The sequence below is a fragment of the Cervus canadensis genome, chromosome 3, assembly GCF_019320065.1.
Source record: "Cervus canadensis isolate Bull #8, Minnesota chromosome 3, ASM1932006v1, whole genome shotgun sequence".
Classification (NCBI taxonomy): domain Eukaryota; kingdom Metazoa; phylum Chordata; class Mammalia; order Artiodactyla; family Cervidae; genus Cervus; species Cervus canadensis.
Genome location: NC_057388.1, coordinates 31,432,256 through 31,457,522, shown reverse-complemented (window position 1 = coordinate 31,457,522; position 25,267 = coordinate 31,432,256). Strand labels below are relative to the sequence as shown.

General features: G+C 37.1%; 1 protein-coding gene across 2 annotated transcripts in view; it reads right to left on the bottom strand.

Annotated features, from left to right (window-relative positions):
- ELAPOR2 (endosome-lysosome associated apoptosis and autophagy regulator family member 2) overlaps positions 1-25,267 on the bottom strand; it is a 209,982-nt gene that overhangs the window by 11,064 nt on the left and 173,651 nt on the right. For both annotated transcript variants that reach the window (XM_043462884.1, XM_043462885.1), the window contains 7 exons: positions 23,007-23,144; positions 21,254-21,517; positions 20,371-20,544; positions 17,933-18,122; positions 16,415-16,511; positions 15,795-15,896; positions 2,217-2,343 (listed from right to left, as the gene is read on the bottom strand). In XM_043462884.1, coding sequence (XP_043318819.1) covers positions 2,217-2,343; positions 15,795-15,896; positions 16,415-16,511; positions 17,933-18,122; positions 20,371-20,544; positions 21,254-21,517; positions 23,007-23,144 — 1,092 coding nt within the window. The remainder of the gene's footprint in view (positions 1-2,216; positions 2,344-15,794; positions 15,897-16,414; positions 16,512-17,932; positions 18,123-20,370; positions 20,545-21,253; positions 21,518-23,006; positions 23,145-25,267) is intronic.

The following is a 25,267-nucleotide window of genomic DNA, read 5'->3' as shown; positions in this document are numbered from 1 at the left end:
ACCTCAACATATCAAACACAACAAGTGTTCTAAAAGGTATTATTCTTAAAACAAAACCAAATATTTAAAAAGCATCACCTCACAAATATCTGTTTCAATCATTCTTATAAGATGTTGAACAGAGGTTTTTTTAATGAAGATAGTTTGAATGAGATAAAATCAGAGAAATAGTTGCCTCCCCATTGTCTCAAACTTCTAATCACTACCTTCCAGAAGAGAAATATTAAATACTGAAGAATGTTTGGATAAAAGGTCATTTAGCTTCTCAAAACTCCTGAATTAAACTTGGTGGCCAAAGAGGGAACACAGCTTTCATTTTTCATTTACTCTTAAAAAAAATAATTATAAGGTAGGAAGTTTATCGTAATTCTAGAGAAAAGATAAAGATTAATTTCCACTGTGAAGCATAAAAATGTATCATTATGAGGATTAAAAAGAAACCATTTTTTGTGAAGTTGAAATTTTCATCTTTGACCCACTTACAAAGGTTAAAAAGAAACTGGCTCAGCCATGCCTAAGATATTTGAGCAGTGTGGCTCTGTTGCTCTGTGCCGGTGTGAGCTATCAACAAGTAAGCACACTTACTGAATTAAGTATTTCCTAATTTTTGGTTTAGTGTTATCTATTTGGAGATGTCTCCATTTTGTATTAAAGTACTAATGAAACATATTTTGTGCTGTTATGCCTATGCTCTATTAGCATAAAATATTAACATAAGTATTGTTTCATAAAACAATTTTGTTTTTAGGCATATCTCTATGTTTCTGAGTTTGTGTCTATTTCCTAGGCTTGATGTATCATGTATTTCTTACTACAAGTTCACTGTCATTCAAGAATGGAAAATACCAGTTTAGAGAATAGTTCTCAATGTTGTTTTTTTTTTCTTTTTTCCTTAGAGGTGGAAACTACTGCTTCCAAATGTGCTGAGTGTATGGGATTGGGTGGGGGCATTCAGATTTCTTCTCTCACTTGGACCCTCCAACCTGACAGCTACAAGCTCTTTAAGAGTTTCCTGGATAGAACAGCTCCCCTCTCTGGTCACCTTACACAGTGAGAACCCTAGCATGCTCCATGCTGACCTGAAAGCCAGTTCTATCTCATCTACCTGGTGTGCTGTGTTCTCTGCTGAATCACTTAGTATCGTCCTGCTCTTGCCACCCCACGGACTACAGCCCGCCAGGCTCCTCTGTCTGTGGGGATTCTCCAGGCAAGAATACTGGAATGGGTTGCCATGCCCTCCAATCCCACTGGAATCTCTGATCCTCTGATGTCCATTTTCAAATAGGGTCCCCACCACATGAATCCCCTCATCTGTGCTTCTTTAGTGTAATTTCAATGGAATTTAGAGAGGGTGAAGTAGTAAGTAAGTTATTTTGAAAGAGGAAAAGTGTGCTTTTATATAGTACTAGTCAAAGCTGGTATAGTGAAGTGGGTGCTCTCAAACATCATATTAGTATAAGAGCAAATTGATGCGACCAAAGCAATTTATTAATAGTATAATAAGTATCAAAAACCTTAATAATGGCCATATCTTTCTAGCAATAAACTCTAAGGAAAGAATCAAATGTCTAACAAAGATATTCACTATAGAGTTATTTACAAAAAGATGGTTTTCAATTTTTTTCTTAAATGTTCAATGGTGGAATTATCAAATTCCAAATTGCATACATAATGGAATATTTCTCTATAAATAAAAGTTATTTAAAAAATTAATGACAAGTGAAATATATTAAATGTGTAAAGAAAACAAAATAGAATCCTAACTTTACTTTTAAAAAACAAGTAAGTGAATGCAGAGAAAATATAAAGCAGGAACTTGATTAATGTGTATGTGTGAGTGCATGTAAGATTTACTCCTTATATATGCTTCTTTGGAGAGTCAGTTTTATCATCTTCATCTTAATTATCCCTATAACTGCATTCTATAAGCCATATCTTGGATTTATTGTATCATTTCTTTATGATCTCGGTAAATACCCATAGTCTACAATTCCCTTGTATAATTTATTTTCCCAATTCCAGTACACATCTTCAGCTACCTCAGCATACAGAAGTATAGGTATCAAACTTGATTTTAGATATATACTAATGTCTCATTAAGTTAACTATAAGCTTTAGCCACACTACTGAATCTAAATGTCTACGATGTAAGTGATACTGGACTAAACAGTTATATCTTCAGTGACACAGTTCTGCTTAGACAGTTTGCCCCTTACCTGAAATCCTCTCTTGCAGGCACCCTCAATCTCATGGAAGTCATGTTCAGTGCACAGAGGGCAAGCTTCCACACTCTCCCACAGGAAATAGAATGTACATCCATCACAGGTGCCTGCTGGACACTTGCTGAAATAAATCATGGAAAACAACAAAACCAACAGCTTTTGTAACACATTCAATTGAGTCCAATCAACATTTGAGCACATATTGCATACTGGGAAGCAATAAGTAGATGCAGAGGAAACACATGGGGAAAAAAATCTAAAGGAGACAACACCACAACTAGATACCACTCTGCACCAACCAGGATGACTAGAATCAAAAAGATAATAAGAAGTTGTGAGGTTGTTGGGCAATTGAAATCTTTACACTCTGCTGATGGGAGTACAAAATGGTGCAACTTTGGGAGAATCTGGCAGTTTCTCACACAATTAAACAGAATTGTCATATGATTCAGCAATTCTACTCTTAGGGAAATACCCAAAGAAATAAAAATGCTATCGCCACACAAAAACTTGTACATGAATGTTCCTAATAGCATTATTCATAATATCCAAAAGGTGGCAACAATCCAAACAACCATCAGCAGATGAATGGATGAATAAAACATGGTATACCCATACAATGAATTATTACTCAACTTTAAAAAGGAATGCAGTACTGATGCATGCCCCTACTTGAATGAACTTCAAAAATATTATGTATAGTGACTGAAGCAAATAAAAATTCCACATTTTTTATGATGTTATCCAGATTTAAGTCCATAATAGGAAGCTCTATAAAACATTTGAAAATGGGTTAGTGATTGCTTAGAGTTAGGAACCACTTACTAGGTTTAAGGAGATAATAGGTAAAGGGTATGGGATTTCTTTACGAAATGATGAAGAGGTCCTAGAATTGGCTAGGCTGATGGTTGCACACATCAGACTATACAATAACCACTGAAGTGTATGTTTTCAACGAGTGAATTGTAATGGTGTGTGAATTATATCTCTATAAAGTTGGGCTTTTTTCTTTTTAACTTAAAGGAGAAACAGGCACAGATAATGACCAAAAAAAAAAAAAACTCCCAAGAAGTTTATTGCTGAAAGTGATGCCTGAGCCATGTCTAGAATATTCTAGATAGGAGTTAGAATAAAAGAGATGGATGCAAGGGAATTCCTGCCATAGGAATGGAATGGTAGGTGAATTGGAGGCAAAGTGCAAGCAGGTCATTGTCATGGGAGCTTCAAGAACAAGGCAGTGACTGGGTACTGGGCATACGGGCACTAGGTGGTGAAGGAGGTTTGCGATTTCTGTTTAAGGTAATTGCACAGAGGTGAGGTGCTTTAGGGAACAGAAAGACACACAGGTCTATGGTCTGCAGAGGGTAGGGGAAAGACATACAAACAAAATTGTCTGATGTAAAAAAAACAGACACCATCAGTCAACACACAGCTCCGTGATATATGTAAATGATTCTGCAGTCCTGGGTTTCCTTAGTCTGAGGATGACTTCCTTTGACAAGAGGCACTCAGTGATGATGAATGAGGCTTGGACCCAGATGAGGGATTGCACTGAACCAATCATCAGGCAGGACCTGCATGCACACTTTGAAATCCTATTTTCTGGTCGGTATGCCTTTTATGTCAACTCATCTCTTTCATTTTAGGGACAGATACCCATGGCATAGCAAAAATTAACCTGCTTTTACTGGATACAGAATTCTTACTGACTGATGCAAGAAACTATTCAGAAATATTCTAATAGGAATGACTGTTTTGTTCATGAATTCATTAAAGCCAGGGGAATATAGTTCCCTCAACCTGTGTACTGCACTTCCCTTAAGTTAAGCTGTGTAAGTATAAGGCATTGCCCTGAAAACCTCCTTCAGATCTTAGCTTGTGCAAAGTGCAGGTGCCCTGGAACAACTAATAGCAAAACGACAGACACACAATAATGCAGAGAATCCAAAAAATACCCCTTTTTAAGTTTTCATTTCAAATGCCTTTCTGATGGTTCACTATCCAAAACTTCAGTCTATCAGAAAGGTAAAATTTCATACTATTAGTTAACTAAATATATTCTGAAAAAGTGAAAGTATTAGTTATTCAGTCGTGCCCACTCTTTTGTGACCCCATGAACTGTAGCCGGCCAGGCTTCTCAGTCCATGGGATTCTGTAGGCAAGAATACTAGAGTAGGTTACCATTCCCTTCTCCAGGGGATCTTCCTGACCCAGGAATCAAACTGGGTCTCCCACATTGCAGGCAGAATCTTTACCATCTGGACCACCAGAAAATACATTCTAAGGTACCCTAATATGAACACTGAAACAAATTTGCATGCCTGATAACTGATTCATTTTTATATGTCTGTCTTTTTATATGTCATTTTACATGTCTTTTTATAAGTGTCTGTGTGCTGTAGACTAAGTGAACATGGGTAAGATGTAAAAAAAACAATGTTCTGTATGACATGCTTCAGAGGCCCAGTGTTTTCACAGCTATGAACAATGGTGAACAGTGACTCTTCGGAAAAATGACAACTCTCTAACTTGCTTTAATTTCTCTTTTTGTAAAAAGGGAATAGTAAATGCATTCAGAATAAGAAATACAGAGAGATTTTTTAAAAAATAGTAATACAATAGACAAAAACCATGCCACCTAAAAAGTTATTCCTACCCTCTACCTTCCAGATCAGTGAAAGCAACTTAAAATTGTTCTTTTGGAAAAAAAAACTGGGTAATCAATTAGAGAAATTCTTGAAGAATACAATTATTATATGCATAATAATGATTTACAACTTTCAAAATAATTAGAGCTTTCTGATCTCTAGTTAGCAAAAATTACCAAGAAGCTTTCCTGTTCAAATATTTTCTCTCAGAATTATTTCCAACTTTATCTTTACAACACAGAAAAACTTTAAAAGGAGGAAAAAATTGTTTCTATTGGGAAAATGAAAGAGTAAGTCTGCTAAAGTTTTCAAAAAAGAACTCAACAAGAGACAAGGAGAAAATTAATCAAAGTTGCAAAAAGCAAGAGAGAAGACTTGGGTTAGAGTCCTAACTAGGATTTTCAAATGATTTTGTGTTTTTCCATAAGTGATTCAACCTCCCTCCCCACCATGTCATTCCTGTAATTTGTCAAAAGCAGAATGTCTGCCATACTGCATTCACAGGGTGGTTATAAAGGATAAAATGAGAGAAGCATTTGACAAAGTTTAAAGAACTGCAAAATATAAAAGACTATTAACAATGCACTTCACTTTCTAAAGAACTGGTAGAGTCAAAAAAATAGGAAAAAAAATCAAGACATTGATATAATTTATAAAGCTAGCATTAAGTGTCAAAATACTACAATGATTCAGTGCACTCCCTTTGCAGACTTCACTTTTTAAAAGAAAGTCTTAGGTTAAAAGCAGTTTAGTTTAGAATCGATTCTTAAATTCTTTTAACTCAATGAATCATTTGAAATGTGGAGCATCAAAATTTGATTCTATGTTATGAACCTAATTTAACAGTTTGAATCAGGCCTTCTCTGGGAAAAAAACAAGAATATATGAAGCAATAGTAATTTCAATCATGCTTACATACATACATGAAAACATGAAAAAGATACAAGAAAAAAATGTAGTAATATAAATATTTTATCTTTGTGAAATACTTTTCCCTTTGATGACCTGGGTTACCATCATCTTTACTTCCCAACCAGCTTTTTCCAGGTGTCACTAATTGTGCTTCACTAACTTTTGCTCTGCATGATCAACATAGAAACCAACGGGCACATGTTTAAAGAAACAAGACAAGTCATGGATAGCTGGGGTACAGGAAGTCAGACTTCTACAGGATGGCCCGACGTGCTGTGAAGTATAGGTAGAGAAGCCACCACACATTCAAAGGGCAACCAGGTAAACCTTGATTTGGTTTACTGAGAAATGAGTAACAGGCTTTCTAATTGCCCAAGTTTGCCTCCGGGATTGCTTTATCAATCAGGGTGGCTCTAGGAAAAGAATTCAGACAAATCTTTTTTTAGAAAGTTATGTCTTAGATTCTAAAATGGAATATATTTCATAAATCAGTTACTAGTGTCCTCTTCTGAATGAATCATCTTAACTAAAACAGGATCTAGCAGGCTCATATTATGAATCCAAGGAGAAGAACCTTGTGTTTTTATGAACTCTTATCACCTAAAAAAGTCTATTATTAATATTTGGATAGTTGATAAATCACTGTAAACAGTTTTCCCTAAACTTTATTCAAAATCCAAAGGTAAAACAAATTCATCTATGCTGTTAGTACCTTTCCAACCCTTCTGGAGTTAGTCTCAGGAGATCGGTGAGAAAGGCCACTCTCTAATGTGCCAAGAACATTTATCATTTGGTATCAGGGCACTATTGTTGTTGAACTTCTTTCATGTGGGGCATCTGTAGTTTGCTTGGGGTTCCCTGGTCTCAGGGTATACAGACTGGTATCCTCTGTCAGGGCAATGCTCTCTGACCTCCTGCTGTCTCTTTTCAGCTTTGGAATCTCAGGAAGTTCATCTTGTTTCTGCCAAGGATGTCTTGTCATAGGCCAGAAACTCTCCTTATGTAGGGTCCATAAAATTCATTGCATGTTGCTCATCTGCCTTAAGGTTGAAGAGTATCAATCACTTATGATGGAGTTTAAACACAAGATATTTTGACCTAGAAGTCTAGATCTACAAAATTTTACTGGTCTCCTGCAAATACCTCTCTCTCTAAAACTTCTACCTTGGATTAACTACTAAAAGTCAGCATCTGTTGAAGATCTGGACAAACTAAATTTACTGACACTCCCTAGTCTCTTTTATCTATAGAGTCTGTATTTTCTGAAGTGAAATTAAAAATGTGTCAAGTTTTATCATCTTTATTTCAAATTTGATCACAAAACTTGATGACTGTTCCATGATATTTTTACACCATATCTTAAGGTTATTCATTAGTGTTTGAAGTGCATACTTTTAACAATTTTCTATTAGAATTTTTTCATTTTTTCCCAAGTAGGATAAATTAATTTGTGAATGAAGAAAAACATAGGGAAACTGATACATGGTAGATTCTAGCTTCAATCTTGATATTCAGTATTTTCGGATACATATGCATGTTGGTTACTTTTCATAAATTTTTTTATTGATGCATAGTCAATTTCGGTTCAGTTCAGTCTCTCAGTCATGTCCAACTCCTTGCAACCCCATGGACTGCAGTATACAGGCTTCCCTGTTCATCACCAACTCCTGGAGTTTGCTCAAACTCATGTCCTACAAGTCAGTAATGCCCTCCAACCATCTCATCCTCTGTTGTCCCCTTCTCCTCCTGCCTTCAGTCTTTCCCAGTGTCAGCGTCTCTTCCAATAAGTCAGTTCTTCACATCAGGTGGCCAAAGTATTGGAGTTTCAGCTTCAACATCAGTCCTTCCAATGAATATTCAAGACTGATTTCCTTTAGGATTGACTGCTTTGATCTCCTTGCAGTCCAAGGGACTCTCAAGAGTCTTCTCCAACACCACAGTTCAAAAGCATCAATTCTTCAGTACTCAGCTTTCTTTATAGTCCAATTCTCACATCCATACATGACTACTGGAAAAACCATAGCTTTGACTAGATGGACCTTTGTCATCAAAGTAATGTCTCTGCTTTTTAATATGCTGTCTAGGTTGGTCATAGCTTTTCTTCCAAGGAGCAAGCATCTTTTAATTTCATGGCTGCAGTCACCATTTGCAGTGATTTTGGAGCCCAAGAAAATAAAGTCTGTCACTGTTTCCCCATCTATTTGCCAAGAAGTGATGGGACTGGATGCCATGATCTTCATTTTTTGAATATTGAGTTTTTTGGGGGTTTTTTTTTGTTTGTTTTTTCCATTTATTTTTATTAGTTGGAGGCTAATTACTTTACAATATTGTAGTGGTTTTTGCCATACATTGACACGAATCAGCCATGGATTTACATGTGTTCCCCATCCCGATCCCCCCTCCCGCCTCCCTCTCCATCCCATCCCTCTGGGTCTTCCCAGTGCACCAGCGCTGAGCACTTGTCTCATGCATCCAACCTGGGCTGGTGATCTGTTTCACCCTTGATAGTATACTTGTTTCAATGTTATTCTCTCAGAACATCCCACTCTCAGCCATTAAAAAGAATTCATTTGAATGTTGAGTTTTAAGCCAGCTTTTTCACTCTCCTCTTCCTCAAACTCAGTTTACAATATTGTATTAGTTTCAGGTATACAACACAGTAATTGAATATTTTTATAGATTATACTCCATTTAAGGTTATTATTAAACATTGGCTATATTCCCTGTGTTGTACAATATATCCTTATAGCTTATTTACTTTATACATGGTAGCTTGTACCTTTTAATCCTCTACACCATCTTGCCCCTCCCCACTTCACTTTTTCCACTTGTAACCACTAGTTTGTTCTCTACAATCTGTCTTTTTTTGTTACTATCACTAGTTTTATTTTTAAATTCCTCATTTAAGTGAGACATACATTATTTGACTTTCTCTGACTTATTTCACTAAACATAATACTCTCCAGGTTCACCAACACTGTTGCAAATGGCAAGATTTAATTCTTTTTTATGGCTGAATATTATTCCATTTTGTTATATATATGTAGGTATGTATGTGTGTGTGTATATATACATATATGTATACACGTATATATATGTACACACACCACAATATATACCACATTTCCTTTACCCATTCATTCGCTGATAGATATTTAGGTTACTTACCATATCTTGGCTATTGTAAATAATACTGCTATAAAACATTAGGGTATGTGTACCTTTCCAAGCTAGTGTTTTTATTTTCTTTGGATATATACCCAGGAGTGGAATAGCTGGATCATATGGTAGTTATAGTTTTAGTTTTTTAAAGAACTTTCATGCTGTTTTCCACAGTTGTTGTTCAGTTGCTTAGTTGTGTCTGGCTCTTCATGACCCCATGATCTGCAGCATGCCAGATTTCTCTGTCCTCCATTATCTCCCAGAGTTTGCTCAAATTCATGTCCATTGAACAGGTGATGCCATCCAACCATCTATCTCATCCTCTGTCATCCCATTCTCTCTACTGCCTTCAATCTTTCCCAGCACCAACTTTTCCAATGAGTTGGCTCTTGGCTTCAGTTGGCCAAAATATTGGAGCTTCAGCTTCAGTCTTAGTCCTTCCAAGGAATATTCAGGGTTGATTTCCTCTAGGACTGACAGGTTTGATTTCCGTGCTATCCACAGGACTCTCAAGAGTCTTCTCCAGCACCACAGTTTGAAAGCATCAATTCTTCAGTGCTCAGTCTTCTTTACGGTCCAACTCTCACATCCATACATGTCTACTGGAAAACCACAGCCTTGACTATACAGACCTTTGTCAGCAAAGTGATATCTCTTTTAAAAACACTGTCCAGGTTTGTCATAGCTTTTCTCCCCTGGAGCATCTTTTAATTTCACGACTGCAGTCACCATCTGCAGAGATTTTGGAGCCCAAGAAAATAAAGTCTCTCATTGTTTCCATGTTTCCCCATCTATTTGTCATAAAGTAATGAGACTGGATGCATGACCTCATTTTTTGAATGTTGAACTTTAAGTCAACATTTTCACTCTCTTCTTTCACCTTCATCAAGACGCTCTTTAGTTCCTCTTCGCTTTCTGCCATATGGGTGGTGTCATCTGCATATCTAAGGTTATTGACATTTCTCTGGGCAATCTTGATTACAGCTTGTGCTTCATCCAGTCCAGCATTTTGCATAATGCACTCTGCATAGAAGTTAAATAAGCCTAGCTTGAAGGATTTTGAGCATTACCTTGCTAGCATGTGAGATGAGTGCAATTGTGCAATAGTTTGAACATTCTTTGGCATTGCCCTTCTTTGGGATCTGAATGAAAACTGACCTTTTCTGGTCCTGTGGCCACTGCTGAGCTTTCCAAATTTGCTGGCATATTTATGCAGCATTGTATGAGCATCATCTTTTAGGATTTGAAATAGCTCCACTGGAATTCCATTGCCTCCACTAGCTTTAGTAATGCTTCCTTAGGCCCACTTGACTTCATATTCCAGGATGTCTGGCTCTAGTTATCTGCACTAATTTACATTCCCACCAACAGTGTACTAGAGTTTCCTTTTCTCCATTCTTGCCAACATTTGTTATTTGTGACTTTTTCAGATGGTGGCAATTCTGACTGGTGTTGAGGTGATATCTCATTGTGATTTTGATTTGCATTTCTCAAATGATTAGCAATGTGGAGCATCTTTCCCTTTTGGCCATCTGTATGTCTTCTCTGGGGGGAAAAAATGTGTATACAGGTCTTCTGTCAATTTTTAAATTGTGGGTTTTTTTTTTTTTATATTGCCTTTGTCAACTACAAATTGGCACTTGCCATGGGTGCTTACCATCTACCTCTACAACAATTAAACCATGTGCTGATCTTCAACACCCCCAAAGGAGTTCAGGGTGGAGAGCAGAAATGAGGCACTCTGTGCTCTGGGAAAATTGGCAAGACAGGTCTTCAGACAGCTAGATATTCTCAGGAGCTGATTTTATGAGCTCAATTCTTGCATCTCTTCATATCTAGAAAAGTACTAAAATCCTTCATGGTGACACTATTCCTTGTGACAAGTGAACGGTTCATAAGACTAGTAGAAAACTTCTGGAAAAATATGGGCTTGATTGCGTGTCTTCTCCCTTCACCAAAAATCACATATATACTGACCTTTCCCCCTGCCTCTTTGGAGCAGTTTCTCACAGCTATCTGAGATGCTGTCTCCCAGGTTGCAATCCTCATTTTGGCCCAAATAAAACTTAACTCTCAAATCTCACATTATACATTTTTTATAGTCAACAAATTGTATGAGCTATCTGTATATTTTGGGGACTAACCCCTTCTTGGACATATCATTGGGAAACATTTTCAATCAGTAGGCTATTTTTCATTTTGTTGATGGTTTCCTTGCCTGTCAGACCCCAAGGCTGGAGCATTTACTACGAAGCTGAAACCACTCACTCCTCAGGGGATCTCCCAGCTTGTGACATCTCCCTCCTCTCCCGTGTCCCTTCTGAGGGGCGCAGGTCCCATACTGATCACTTCTCCTTCCTTCCTACTTGACTCCATGTGACTGTTTCTGTCACAGCCCTGGGTGCACACAAGTCCTTCTGCAAGTCTCCAGTTTGTTTTCAGTGAGAACCGCTCCACATGCAGATGTCTTTTTGACATGTTCATGGGGAGAGGTGAGCTCTTCGTTGTCCTGCTCCACCATTTGATCTCTTCCTGCTTCTATTTCTTGATCATAACTGGTTTCAGTTGTTTTCACTTGTGATCACAGTTCTTTCACATGCCTCCTTACTTTTTAATGTTCTAAGAACATGTTTGATTTTAATTGAGTTCTATTGCCTTTTTAACCTATATATGAATTTATATATTATCTGTCCATAAAGGGTGCAGAGAATAGAAATAAACAAGGAACTCATTTAAACAATAATTATTCTCTGGTTCTTAATAAATTAAAATGAATAGACAACTGTTTTGGCTTTAACAGTCCTTCCCCAACTGCCAACAAAAGCACTACATGAGCAGCCAATAGATCCAATGACTTTGATGCAGAGATTTTAATTAGAGTCTGAGGAAGAAATCCCTGGTATGCTCAATCCCTGAAAACTCTCAGGACAGAACTGCGAAACATCCCTTTTGTGAGAGACAATCTCCTCAGAAGCTATACTTAGAAAGAAAATGAATTTGGGTTTTGAAGGAGGTTTTCACAAAATGATTTTGGACTTATGTATCAACTCCCCAAGCAGTTAAATATGGTTAAAAGTTGTAAGAGAGAAAGGAGGATGATTTTCCTCTAACTCAGAACATTAACAAAGACAACCTTATTTGAGGAAAGATGAGTCATTAAAAAGAAGCCACCAATAACTTGCAGATTAGTTGAGTTCCCAGATAAATGTGCTGTTTCCCTCTGTTTAGTGTGTTTATTTGCAAATCTCTGCCTATGAAGGATGGGAGGAAATGACAAGATAAAAGCATGATGGCATAAAAAGAACAACAGAATCAGAAAATCATCCCATCATGACTGTGCCACTCTATAGCTATGCATACAACCAGGGTCCTCAGTATTTCCTACTGTGTTGAGTAAATGGGTTTGATGGGAGGATCCCAAATGTGCAATGACATCTCCATTACCAGAGTAAAAATGGTTCCCTCTGCTTGTTTTCAAATAAGGCTTTTAAAAACACTTTCAAACCTTTTTTAAATCTTTCCAGATAAAACTAACAGCAATTTCTCATGCTTTTGAAAAAGTACTCTGGACATAGTGCTTAGGTCTAAATGTTTCCTAATGAAAGGAGAATCTTCAATTCCTCTAACCACATAGGATCATGATTAGGGGTTTGGGAAGCCTTTTAGGTAGAAACTGGAGAGGCATCTATTTAGGGATATTAGTGGTCAACTGTGTTAGCAATTTATTCTTTGGCCAAGGTACAAACTGCACTAGATAATCTCAGAAGTCCACTCCAGCTCTCTGATTTCATCTGCCATAGACATCATGCTGTTAAGTTTTTGTTGAAAATGTCTCACATCCTCCAGACATTTTGTGGAATTAGAAACCAACTGCATTTGCCAGACCAAACAGACAGGCTGGAGTTGCCAACTGCAGGTTCGTGGGCGGTCCAGGATGTTTGCTGCTCCTTCTACATTGCGTATGAGAGCCACAGAGAACACACAGTTCTCCTTTTCTCTTGCCCCTTGCGCTTTCTGTGAAGAAATTCTCATTTTTTCCCCCAGGGCTGGGGATCTTGTGACACTTTCCCTGGTCACCAAGACACAGAACCCCAGTCAGCATCACTACTGCTAAAGTCGCCTTTGCCTGGTTTGCAAGGTTCTTGACCAAGAGAGAATTCCAAAGGATAGCACCCTTTCTGAGCTGCCCAGGTCTCCCCATAGTGACTTCTTGGTAAGCATATGAGATTTCACAGGGCAATTGCCTGGTTAGCACCTTTCTTTCTCTCCTGGAGAATTTAAAGCTCAAAAAAGAAAAATGCAAATTAAATCCTATTCAAAAGTAGCCTAAGTAAATTTGGCTCTGTTAACATTTCTTTACTGTTAGTAGGAAATCTTTAGTCAAACCTATAGCTAAAAAAATATTCTGATTGTTTCCATACAAGCTTCCATTTCTCATGTTCTGATCGCAGAGCTCCCCCTTGTGCCCTGATGGGAAATTCAAGATTGAACAAAGAATGAAAGACTAGCACAGGTGGCTCATAGTTGGTAAAGAATCCGCCTGCAATGCAGGAGACCCTGGTTCGCTTCCTGGGTCAGGAAGATCCACTGGAGAAGGGATAGACTACCCACTACAGTATTACTGGGCTTCCCTGGCGGCTCAGCTGGTAAAGAATCTGCCTGCAATGCAGGAGACCTGGGTTTGATCCCTGGGTTGGGAAGATCCCCTGGAGAAGGGAAAGGCTACCCACTCCAGTATTCTGACCTGCAGAATTCCATGGACTATTCCATGGGATCTCAAAGAGTCAGACACGACTGAGCAACTTTCACTTTCAGTTTTCACTTTGAGCATACTTAGGTTGTGGGGTTCAAGCAGTTCCCTAGAGCAGCAGTCCTCAAACTATAGGATGCATCTTAATTAAACAGTTTTATCAAAATATGAAAGAATTCACCCTGTAGGCCACAAACTTTTAATTTAGCTTTCAGAAAATTGAAATGCAAAACAAAATGTGAGAATCTGTCTCAGAAGAAAAAAAAAAAATTTCCAAAATGGGAGTTAAGACCAATGGTTCTCAAATTTTAACATGTCAGAACTGCCTTGTGGTTTTATAAATATTCCAGTGCTTAACACTTGGAGATTCTTTAGATTTCAGTGAAGGCCTAAAAATCAGTTTTACAATAGACACTCCAAGGTATTCTGCTGCATCTGATCTTGGGAAATCATTGCAAAGATAGTCAAGTAGAAAAAACTGCCTGAGGTCAAAGGAAAAACTTAACTTTTCTTCTTCTCACTAGGAAAAAGCTAGTTCCTAGATGCCATCATTTAACATCATGAAACTAACATTTTCTCATTATGTGAAAACATCAGAACCCACCTTGGGAGAGTTAGAGTGGCACATTTTCTAAAGGACAGCATTTGACTTCAGTAGTATTATCTGCTTAAGTCATAGAGGCTCCTGAAGGAGGCTTCAGAAGTCATTCATGTGGGATCCCAGAGGCTAGACCAAGAGAACTGAGCTGACAGGTCCAAAAAAGGACCTCAGAAGTGCTCTACTAAATAAAACAAGTGTCTGAACTCAAAGCAATATGGTGGGATATCAAAGCATAGTGAACAAATCTCTGGATACACCTTCTCACAAAGAAAGTGTGCTCTGCTGCCCCGACTCCAGCTTGAATGCTGGCCCAGGGATCCTCTACCACATAATGCCCTTGAGCTTCAGGCTCCCTCTGTTTCTTTCACAGATGTCAATTACCTTTATTATGTTCTGTGCTCATCATATTCATATATCACCTTGAACAGGTGAAGAGAAAAACTAATGCATCTATGAGAACCAGAGAAACAGAGTTGGTAAGAGGTAAATGCTGGTGTGCTTTTATGCCCAGAAATGAGCTCAAAATACTATGTTATCACTGTAATTATTTTTAAGATACCCAAGTAACTGAATCAATGCTTCAACCACTGATTTCCACTAATATAAGCAGGACTTATTAAAATCTCATAAAAGTTACAGTGAAAGTAACAAAAACAAAATTAAGTCAATCATTTTTTAAAATATACATTTTTTTCTAGCTTGATGGAGAGACATCTGCAAATCAAATTATAATCCAAAGGTACCTTAACCCTAAAAAGATTAGAAATAAATAATCTACATAGTAGACAATGAATAACTATACAAAATAAAAATCAGGAGACACTATGAAAGCAATTTTTAAGTTTGCAATTTTAAATCCATGAAATTCCTTAGTTTCTCTTACTATTCCCAACCAAAATAGTTGTATTAATCAGATCGAGACTGTGGACAGCTAATGCCTCAATGCCAATCAGTTAAAGGAACGATGCTATGTATTCTACAGGTCAGACTCTAACTTGGTGATTTCACCACCAGTGATTAGAGAACTCAAGAACAGGAAACTCATCTAACTGACCTTCATCCCTTATAGAGACAGAAACTATGACAAAGAGGTTAGATTGCTTAATCTAGGTCACCTAGATAGTTCGTTGCTGATAAAGAACTATAATCCAGGGAAAGTCCTAATCCAGCTCTTAAGAAAACTGACACTAGATAGTAAGACTCAATCAAAAGATATAAACAATACAGTTATATATTACTTAAATAATTTTCAAGATAATTAAGACACTCAGGCAAACAAGATGAGAATCTGTCATTGAAGAGACTGAAAGTGCTGAGACTCGCAAGGACCTATACCTCTTAACAGGCAAGCAGCACATCTGGAAAACAAAAATCTACAGATTCTTTGTTCCCTTTCTGCTTTACACCCATAGAGAACGTGTTTTAAAATAGCAAGGTTCTGGAGAGTTTTGCTTCCTGATAAATACATACATGGCAGAATCATATTGAAATAAGACTACCTGGGGACAGAAATGGCTCCCGCTCCTGGTTTAGCAGGATTACACCTCATTTTCACAGCAGTTGATCGGCCATTAACACAAGAGGTTGTAGTTGTAGAAGACCTATTAGAAGGCAAAGGTCACTTCACAAAGCAAATATGACACAGACTTCAAAAACAAAAATGTCCTGTGTGTAACTGCTCCTATGCTCTATGAATAAATGAAAAAAATGTATCAAAGTTCACCAATTCAGAATTTTAATACAGACTGAGTTCATTTACTTTCACTGTCTATGAAAAGCTGACTGCTCTGCAGGTAAAGTGATATGCTATCATCAGAGGATTAATAGAGCTACTGTAATTATAATCAAAAGAATTTTTTAAGGTATTAGAGGTCATAGAGACTTAGGCTGATGTTTTGATGTGTGAATTACAAACAATTACTGCCTAGACAATGAATAGTCGCTTTATTGCCTTATTTAAAAGATTATATATATGAGAAAAATTACATAATGCTTTCTAAATATTCCATGTTTCCTATTTTTTTACTAAGTCTTTCATTTAAGAACCAACAAAATAAGCTACTGAAGTGATGCCCTTATGATTAAGAAAATAATCAAAAGAAGCTGCATGTTCACTTACTTATAAAAGAAATGCACATCTGGTATTTGGCTTGGTGAAACTGGGAACATATCTTCTTTTACATTAATATTTTGCAACGTGGTTTCAACTGTTACTCCTAGACAACAATAAAAAGAAACTATTAAGCAATATGGAAAAATTAGGTTTACTTAGTCTCTATATCTAAAGAGAAAATAGCTTTACGTTGAGGCTGTCATTTTAACTAGAAATATCATATAAAATTAATGTATTATTGGTAAGAATAATAAACCTTACAAGGTTTCCAGAACAAAAAATACTCTACTCCTTAACTTTGCAATTTTGCTTAAGTCATTTTACTTCCCTGATTCTTATGTCCTGAATTTGTAAAATGCATGCAATAATTTAGGTGGTCTGCATAGTCCCTTCTAGTTTTAACATTGCAACAATCTACTATTATAACTCTCAGCCTCTTGTGAGTTATGTCGAATGGGCTGGACTACTTTGCTAATGTAGCTTTTTATCCATTCACATTCATTATAAACACATTTGACAAAATAAAATTTTGTGTGCCCTAAATATTTCCAGAAAGTAACTTCAAAGTTTGTTTTATCTAAAAGCAAGGCATTCCCCACCCATCAACCCCATGCAAAATGATAGCAGAGTCAAAATGCAAGCAATAACAGCAACCTTTGTTCTAAGAGTTCTGATGCTGAGTGCAAGCTCAGTAACTGTCCTTGGTGCTGAAAATTATAGCAACTGTCCTTGGTGCTAAATTCTTCTGGAGTCTCTAAGTGGTACTGGAGTGGGTTGCCACTTCCTTCTCCAGGGGATCTTTCCAACCCAGGGATCAAACCCAGGTCTTCCACATTGCAGGCAGACGCTTTACTGTCTGAGCCACCAGGGAAGTCCAGAGTCTAGAACAATGGTTCTCAAATCTAGCTGCAGATTAGAATCATCTAAGAAGCTCTTTAAATTGCCAGATTATCATATGCATTGTTAGATCCCTAATCCCTACTCCAGGTATTTTAATAAACTTGATCCTTAAGAATAACTAGTTAGGGACCTGAAATATTTTTAAAGCTTCCTATACTTTCTAGACCAGAGATAGAAAGGGCAGATGGAGAATAAAATTTAGCACACTCACTCTTGCTGTTTGTCACCAGATTTCCTCTGGTGTGAGAAAAGATGATGAAAACTGGTGATAGATATTATGATTTAGGTCTATATTGTGTTTGTTTACTCTTCTTCTTTTGCTCACAGTTTTGAGGTTATTATTATTTTGCCCCATAAATTCCTAGAAAATCTGATGAAAGGCACAGATTGCCAGAGAACAACATGTCATATGAATTAATACATAACTCTGGAAGCTTCTAATACTCATTAAGAATGACCAAAAGATCTCACATGTAGAGAGTTCTAAACCATGTTATAAAGTGATGATTTAGAATTATCTGTGGGTTTTAATCACCTATGGTAAGCACTGCTGCAGGGACAAGTTATCAGTACCACAATTTTAAGCAAATGCATGCATGACTATATGAACTAAATGAAACTTACCCAAAAATGTATCTGCCAGAATGATGGATTGTGATGACAAGGCTGCTCGGAAACCCTTACTTTCAGATGGAATAATAGTTGACTGGCACACAAATGCTCCTACCAAATTTGTGTAATCATCTGACCCTGCCACCATTTCCTTTACTGTAAAGTCTGTTATATTGTTGGTACAGAGAGCCAACTTCTTCCCCTAGGAAAACAAAGTCAGAAAGAAGCTTTTATGGACGGTAAGTCTCTAAGCTGGATCTCAGCTACCTAGTGATTCTAGCAGAGCATTGGCTCTCTCCTCACTGCAATTCTGATTTTAGAGATCTGGTGTGGGAGTTCAGGCACCAGTATTTTTTAAAAGCTCTTGGGTGCTCAGTCACTTCAGTCATGTCTGACTTTTTACAGTGCTATGGACTATAGTCCACCAGGCTCCTCTGTCCATAGGATTCTCCAGGCAAGAACACTGGAATGGGTTGCCATGCCCTCTCCAGCGGATCTTCCTGACCCAGGAATCAGACTTGCATCTCCTGCATTGCAGGGAGATTCTTTACCCAATTCCAATGTTCAACCAGGATTAAAAATCTGACATTCTAATGAATTCAGTGATTCAAGGCTGCACTGCTCCCCCCAACTACAGACTTCATTTGTGCTGGATGAAAGCCACTTAAGGAAATATAAGTCATCTATGAGATCTTCAGACAACAATGCATACAAAGGGATCAGAAAACTGCTGGTGAAAGTTTTAATGCCAAGAAAAAAACCTTGTTATTCCTTCTCATGAATAGGCCTGTGTGTGGCAGAAAAGTATTGTCAAGACTAAAAAAGGAAACATAAAAGTCTAGGACAATATCTAAATTCTAAACAGTTGGTCACTCTAAGTGTTTTTATTCACCTACTCTCAGACTCAATGATGTGGATCTGCTCAAGTTTACAGTATATTGAAGGGAATACAGGAGCTTACATTTTTAATCATTTGGAGGATAGTTATAAGACTGGGGAGACTCTAATTTTTTTTAGTATAGTATGTTTAAATATACTATAGTTCCACTAAAAAGCACTTTACCTTACTCTATAATTTCTGTGAAGAAATGTATAAAGAAAAACAGAAACACTATTTTACTGGTCTTAGATGTAGAATGTGCACAGATGGGTATAAAAAACAAACGCTTCTCCTTCTTAATGCGGCTAGCAATCTTAACCTATAAAATGTTTTCTCTCCACCAAGCCTGCTCACCACAATACAGGTGCAATATATTTTTGCTAAGCTTAAATTAAATTGTTGAGACTAAAAGAGAAACAAAGAACAAGAGCAGAGAGAAACTGCTGAGGAAAAGAATAAGAAAATAACAGTAAGAGAATTAGAATAAAAAGGAAAGAAAGAGAAAGAAGACCAAAGAGAGAAGACAAAAGCTAAGACAGTGGTAATACAGGAAGGAGACTGGGAAGAAGTGTGATATATTGGGTTGGCCAAAAGTTTGTTTGGGGTTTTCTGTAACATTTTACAGAAAATGCTGGAAAAACTTTTCAGCCAACTCAATATAATGGAATTAATCTTATTCACTGCTTTACACAGCATTTAACACAATAGGTATTTAACATATAATTATATATTCAGCGAACTTAGTGACTAATCAAGTGAGTGTGCTGGATTGCCCCATGTAAAATCAGGACAGGACAAATCTCATACCATGTAAAAATGTATAGATCTTTCTGTTTGAAAACCTCTGTAGTCATGAGATCTCTTTTTATTTCCCTTGTACAAAGTTTGGCACAGCAGTTCATAATGAAGACTATAGGAGTTAATAAGGGAATAGATATGGAGAAAATGACTTATTATACTTTCAACTTAGCTAAGGGTGAATATATACATCCCAACTCCAACCTTGTACACCCACAAAATTATTGGATACATAGTCCTGTAACTCTCCCCTTACCAGTATCAATTAATGTTCTACTTCTTCCAAAAGAAAATTAAATCCCATAATTTATTAGCAGAGGCTACCTCATCAACTGACACCCCCTGCTTATTTCCATTTTGTTTTTGGACAAACTTCCTCTGAAAAGTCTTTTCTTTTTAACACAAACTTGACCAGAAAAGCAACAGTCAAACTTTCTCAAACCTTAACTTTCTGCCTAAGAAATAGGTGGGACTGACAAGCCTGACCCACCTTTACAAAAATGAAAGATCCTCAAAGCCCTTACACCACAGCTCCAAGCTTTGGGGGTTCAACTGACTGGATACGTGCTTTGATGGACTGAGAACCAGACAAGGATGGTCCTAGTGGGGAAAACTGCCAACACGCCAGAAGGCAACAAAGGATTTAGGCTGTCAAAGCTCACTTTCTGACGTTTGGCTGTTAGTTTCCATAGAGATTTTATTGGTCCACCAACACAGAAAACAACTCAATCAGAGCTGAAACCTAGCCCCATCTCACCTTGCCAGAACTCACCTCATGCCCACATAAACTGATATTGAAGAAATGGAAGTACTTTGTTCCCTTGGAGGTAAAGCTGGGACCATTCATTAAGGAGCCCACACTGCTGAGGTTGCTGAAGTCATAATGCAAACTTTGATTTTCTTTTTCATGGTAGAAAAAGCAGTCACTGTAGCACACTGAGTGGTCCTTTGACCATAAACATTAAGAAATGTAAAACAAAACAAAGCAAAAACAATACAGCAAGAAAGAAAGCATTAGCTGCTATGGGGAAAAAAAAAAGTATTTCCTAAAAGTTCTAGGTTTAAAAACTATTTCAGTAGTTTTGTTTTAGTCATGGCATATTTTACCACTCTAATATAGAAAGTTTCTAAACTCTAGATTTCTCTAACCAAAGTTCAGAAGAGTTAGAATTTTTTAGAGTGAAGTTATTCTAAGATAAGTTTCTTGTGGAAAGGTATTTTTAATTAATAGCCAAAATGTCCTGTCATGCCAGTTCAAACAGACATTAAACTCTTTTTTAACTTCACTCATAATATAGCATCAGTCTTTGCCCTTAAAATGTTACAAGATACTCTTGCTGTTCTCCATATACACCTACAACCTACCTATAGAGAGGCAACTTACTTGTCCTGCCTTAATGGAATATACAAGAAATCACTTTTAATATTTTGGGAAGGTATTCTTATTTGGATGCTCTTCTTAATATTCTATGTCCCCAGTAATTTTCACTTTCAAGACACATGTTAAGCAGTCAATAGATGTAAGGCAAGGTAAAATAAGGAAGGGAATTTAAAAAGCCATTTATAAATATAAATTAGAAACATTAAGAAAAATCTTTGAGTTTGTCTATTAAAACATGCTTTCCTGGGGATAACTGAAATACAGACCCACTTACCTGAGTGCTTCTACTCCCAGGCCCACATGGAATACAAGCCTCCTTGCCATAGACCTGATGAATGGACAGGTAGGTGTCAGGCGGACACTCCATGCACTGGTTGGTTTCTTTCTCAATGTAGTGGCCTGGGGGGCAGGGGACACACGATGAGCCCGACTGCTCAGAACCCAGGGCACAGGCACGGCATGACGACGCCACCCCATCAACTGCATTAGTGGCGGTGATAGAATAAATCTTCACCATGTCATTGATGAACCGTCTATTCTAAAAAGAGAGCAGAAAGGAGTGACTTCTGCCTTGGCACTCAGTTGTACAACCAGATTGTTTTATGTTCATACCACCAAAATAACTAAGCAAAGTATTCCAACCTAGCAGTTTATAACTGACAGTAGATTAATGGTACTCCTTTTTGGTACTTTTCTTTTTTAAAATTATTAAGACTTAACCCTAGAAGCTAATTTTCATGGTTATGGAGTTCCAGGAATTTTGCCACAGTCACCATGAGATTATATCATAATTGGTAAAAATTCAGGCACATGTATAGACTTGGAAGAACCAATATGATTTAGCAAAAAGAGCAACCTTATCTCCCATCACTGTTTATTCTGATATAGTCTAAATATCATGATAAAAGTGTTTATAATGATGTTTACAGTGTGGTAAGGTGAAAAAGACTAGGACCAGGGATTAAAAAGTCCTTACCTAAACACTGACTGTGTGACATTGATGCAACCACCTCAGTTCTTTGGGTCTCCTCTCCCTCTTTAGCACTTTCCTTAACCAACACACTGACTTCTACTGGATGCTCAACAGAGTAAAAACCTGGATCTTGCTAATGCTTTTCCTTCTTGTGACACTGAGTCAATTAAGGTCTAATGTTCATCAAGCAGTGAGCACCACTGTATCAGTAGAGAGCAGATTCTTAAATGCTTTCTGTCTGGGGCAAAGACAAAAGGGAGCCCAGGAAGTCTTCTATAGCATGTTCACACCCCACAAGTTGGGACTCTGAACTCTCATAAAACACGGCTGGAGTCAAGTGAAACCTGAGGAACAGGTTCCTCATTGAAAGCCTGAAGAGAAAAGAGAAAATGCTCTCCATCTGCCACCATAGTGTTAAGGCAGCTTCTTAAACAATGATTTACCTTATTCCCACCCTCGGAAGGTCATGATGATGGAGATCTACGACAATAACATGTACTTGAAACATATGAAGGAAAATACTTACAAGAGGATTAAGGTCTATTCTAGTCTAGCAGAAAGTAAAGAGAATAGTTCTGTTTGTTAACCCAACAACATGTACATATACAGTCTTCAAGCTATAGAATGTGACAGTCATGACCTTGAAGTAACAAACCAACACCAAGAAATGGCATCCGAGCAAATGATAGATCATTCAGACGAAGAGGAAGAAAGTTACCAGCCTTCCCAAAGGCTCAGAAAGCTTTACAAGCATGTTTTTAAATAACTACAAAGTAAGATTTTCTTCCTCTTAAACTTTTAACAGCTATATTTATTCAGTGTAGAGCAATTCTAAGATACATTGTTAATCCATTTCATAGTCTTGCTCTCAAAACACAAATAAATATGTGTGTGTATATATATATATTATTTTATACCACTCTACTCATAACCAAATGATTGATTCCACATCAGTAAAAAGCTAAGTCTTTTCCTCCAGATTTCAGTCAGCACTTTGTATAAATCTCCACAGGGAGTATCATCTTTGCTTTTTTTTTAAGTGCTTGAAACTTACATCTTGACCCTGATTGGTCCTCTGGAATGCCCATGTAAATGTAAATGTGGCATTCTTGAAGATGACATGGGTATAAGCTTGTTTTTCTTTGGTTCCTCCCCATGACTCCACCACATTTGTACTTTTTCTATTAATATCCTAAAATATAGTAGAAAAATATATATATAAGAAAGCAAAAATTCAGTGTGAATATACATGTATATACATCACAATCCTATGTTTGTATTTACAGTAACCCTATAGGGTTCGTGAATATTTATCTACAGAGCATGTAAACCTAAAACTCTCAAAACCTTCCCTTCAAGTCTACACAAGCACTGACCAGCTTAGTAATTACAATGTATCAACCACATTGCCAATATAACCTGAAAGAGATCTCAAATCAGTATGTTTAAGGAGTTATTCTTTTGTGAGAAGGGATTGATATATGTATATATATGTGTGTGACTCTAGCATAGGAAATACATGTAAGGAAAAAGAAAAATTTCTCAAACTTCTGACAGCAAACTTCTAGGATCCTCATAAAACAACAATGCTTTCTTTCCATCTTTTTTTTTCCCCTTGAGGGACTCTGACTGGTGACTCTTACACAGGAATTCTAAATTCTCCCTGAATTATATTTGCAATTTACAGTGCAGATTAGCTAGAATGTTATTTAATGTTCATGCAATCTTCTTTTGTTTATATTTGAATTCTAAAAAGATGAGTTTGTGTATCATTTTATTTCTGATTTCCTTAGCTAAATTCAATATTTGGAATATTATATGAATGTGTGACATTCCAACCAATATTATGTCATTAACATGGTCAGAAAGCAAATGTATTAAGTAAATTAAATAATGTAACACACATCTAATTTATTTGAAATGAAAAACCGGACTAACTCTGAATTTTCTAATTAGTCTTCCCTGCAGAAACCCTAAAAGATGACTTAGGAATTTGGATAGACTTCTTTTAGTTATCTGAGATGTTGATAAAACAATGGCATGAGCTCAAGCCATATCTCTTTCTTTCTAAGATGCAAGGGCAAGCTTTGATGACAAACATGTTATAAAGCAACCAGGTATGCTATACAGATATGTGTCTTGAGTTCACACCACAGATAGGAATAACAGAGTATGTTTGTCACACGTTACACAATTTCTCACATTACCAAACAACCAAATGGTCACACATGCTGCTTTCAAAAAGGATCTCATAATATACTGATAGTGCTTTGTTAAACACCTTCTGGATGTTTATTTCAATAATAAATGGAACATTAGTTTTGCACCTTACCCTTGCAAAATACTACATGATTTTCAAAGCATTTTGATATGTTATTTAGGTGATGAAATCTCAAAAACTCGTGCAGAAATCAAATCACGGAGTAAAGAAAACTAACAGATCCTGCTATGAGCTAAAAATGCTTAAGATTGATTTTCCAAAATAAATATTAATATGTATGATCCTTACCCTCAGGAATGCTTGATCAACTGAGAGAGACAAATATTGAATACATTCACATAATTAAAATAGGGTTTTCTCAAAAGGTTTTAGGAGCACACTGGAGAGAGTGGTTAACTTTACTTAAAGGAGTAAGAGAAAGCTTCCCAGAAAGGTGAGGTTTTGAGCTGCCCTTGAAGTATTGTGTGAGTGGGAGTTCACCAGACAAAAAAGAAAGTCATGCTAGCTGAGTGTGTGCCAAGGCATATGAAATGAAAAAGGACAGCGTGTGCCACTAACAAGTCCAGGGTGTTTAAGCGGGGCTGAGTGGTAGAGAGGCTGGGCAAGGAGTACAGGAAGCCATACAGAGGCCATGCTAAGAGATTTTAAGTGCACTTATAAGCTATTGGTTCTCTAGCTTTAGTGCATATTAGAACCAACCTCAAGGCTTGCTAAAATACAGAATGCTGGGCCCTATCACCAGAGCTTCTCAGTAAGACTCGTGTAGGGCTCAGAAATGTGCATTTCTAACAAGTATCCAGATGGTGCTAGTCCAGGAACCACACTTTGAAAACCACTGCCACAGGCAATAAAAAGTCCCTAAAGGTGAGGGCTGCCTCTACTATTGTTTTTATATTTATAAAGATAATTTTGACAGCAAAATTGACAGGATGGAGGCAAGAAAAATAGACAACAGACTACTCTGGAGAGATAATAGGAATCTGAATTTCAGTCATGGCACTAAGTATGAATAGGAACTAACATTGACGAAATGAGGAGGGAGACCTGAGAGAACTGAAGACTTCCTAGTTATTCATGGATGTGTTGATTAGTCA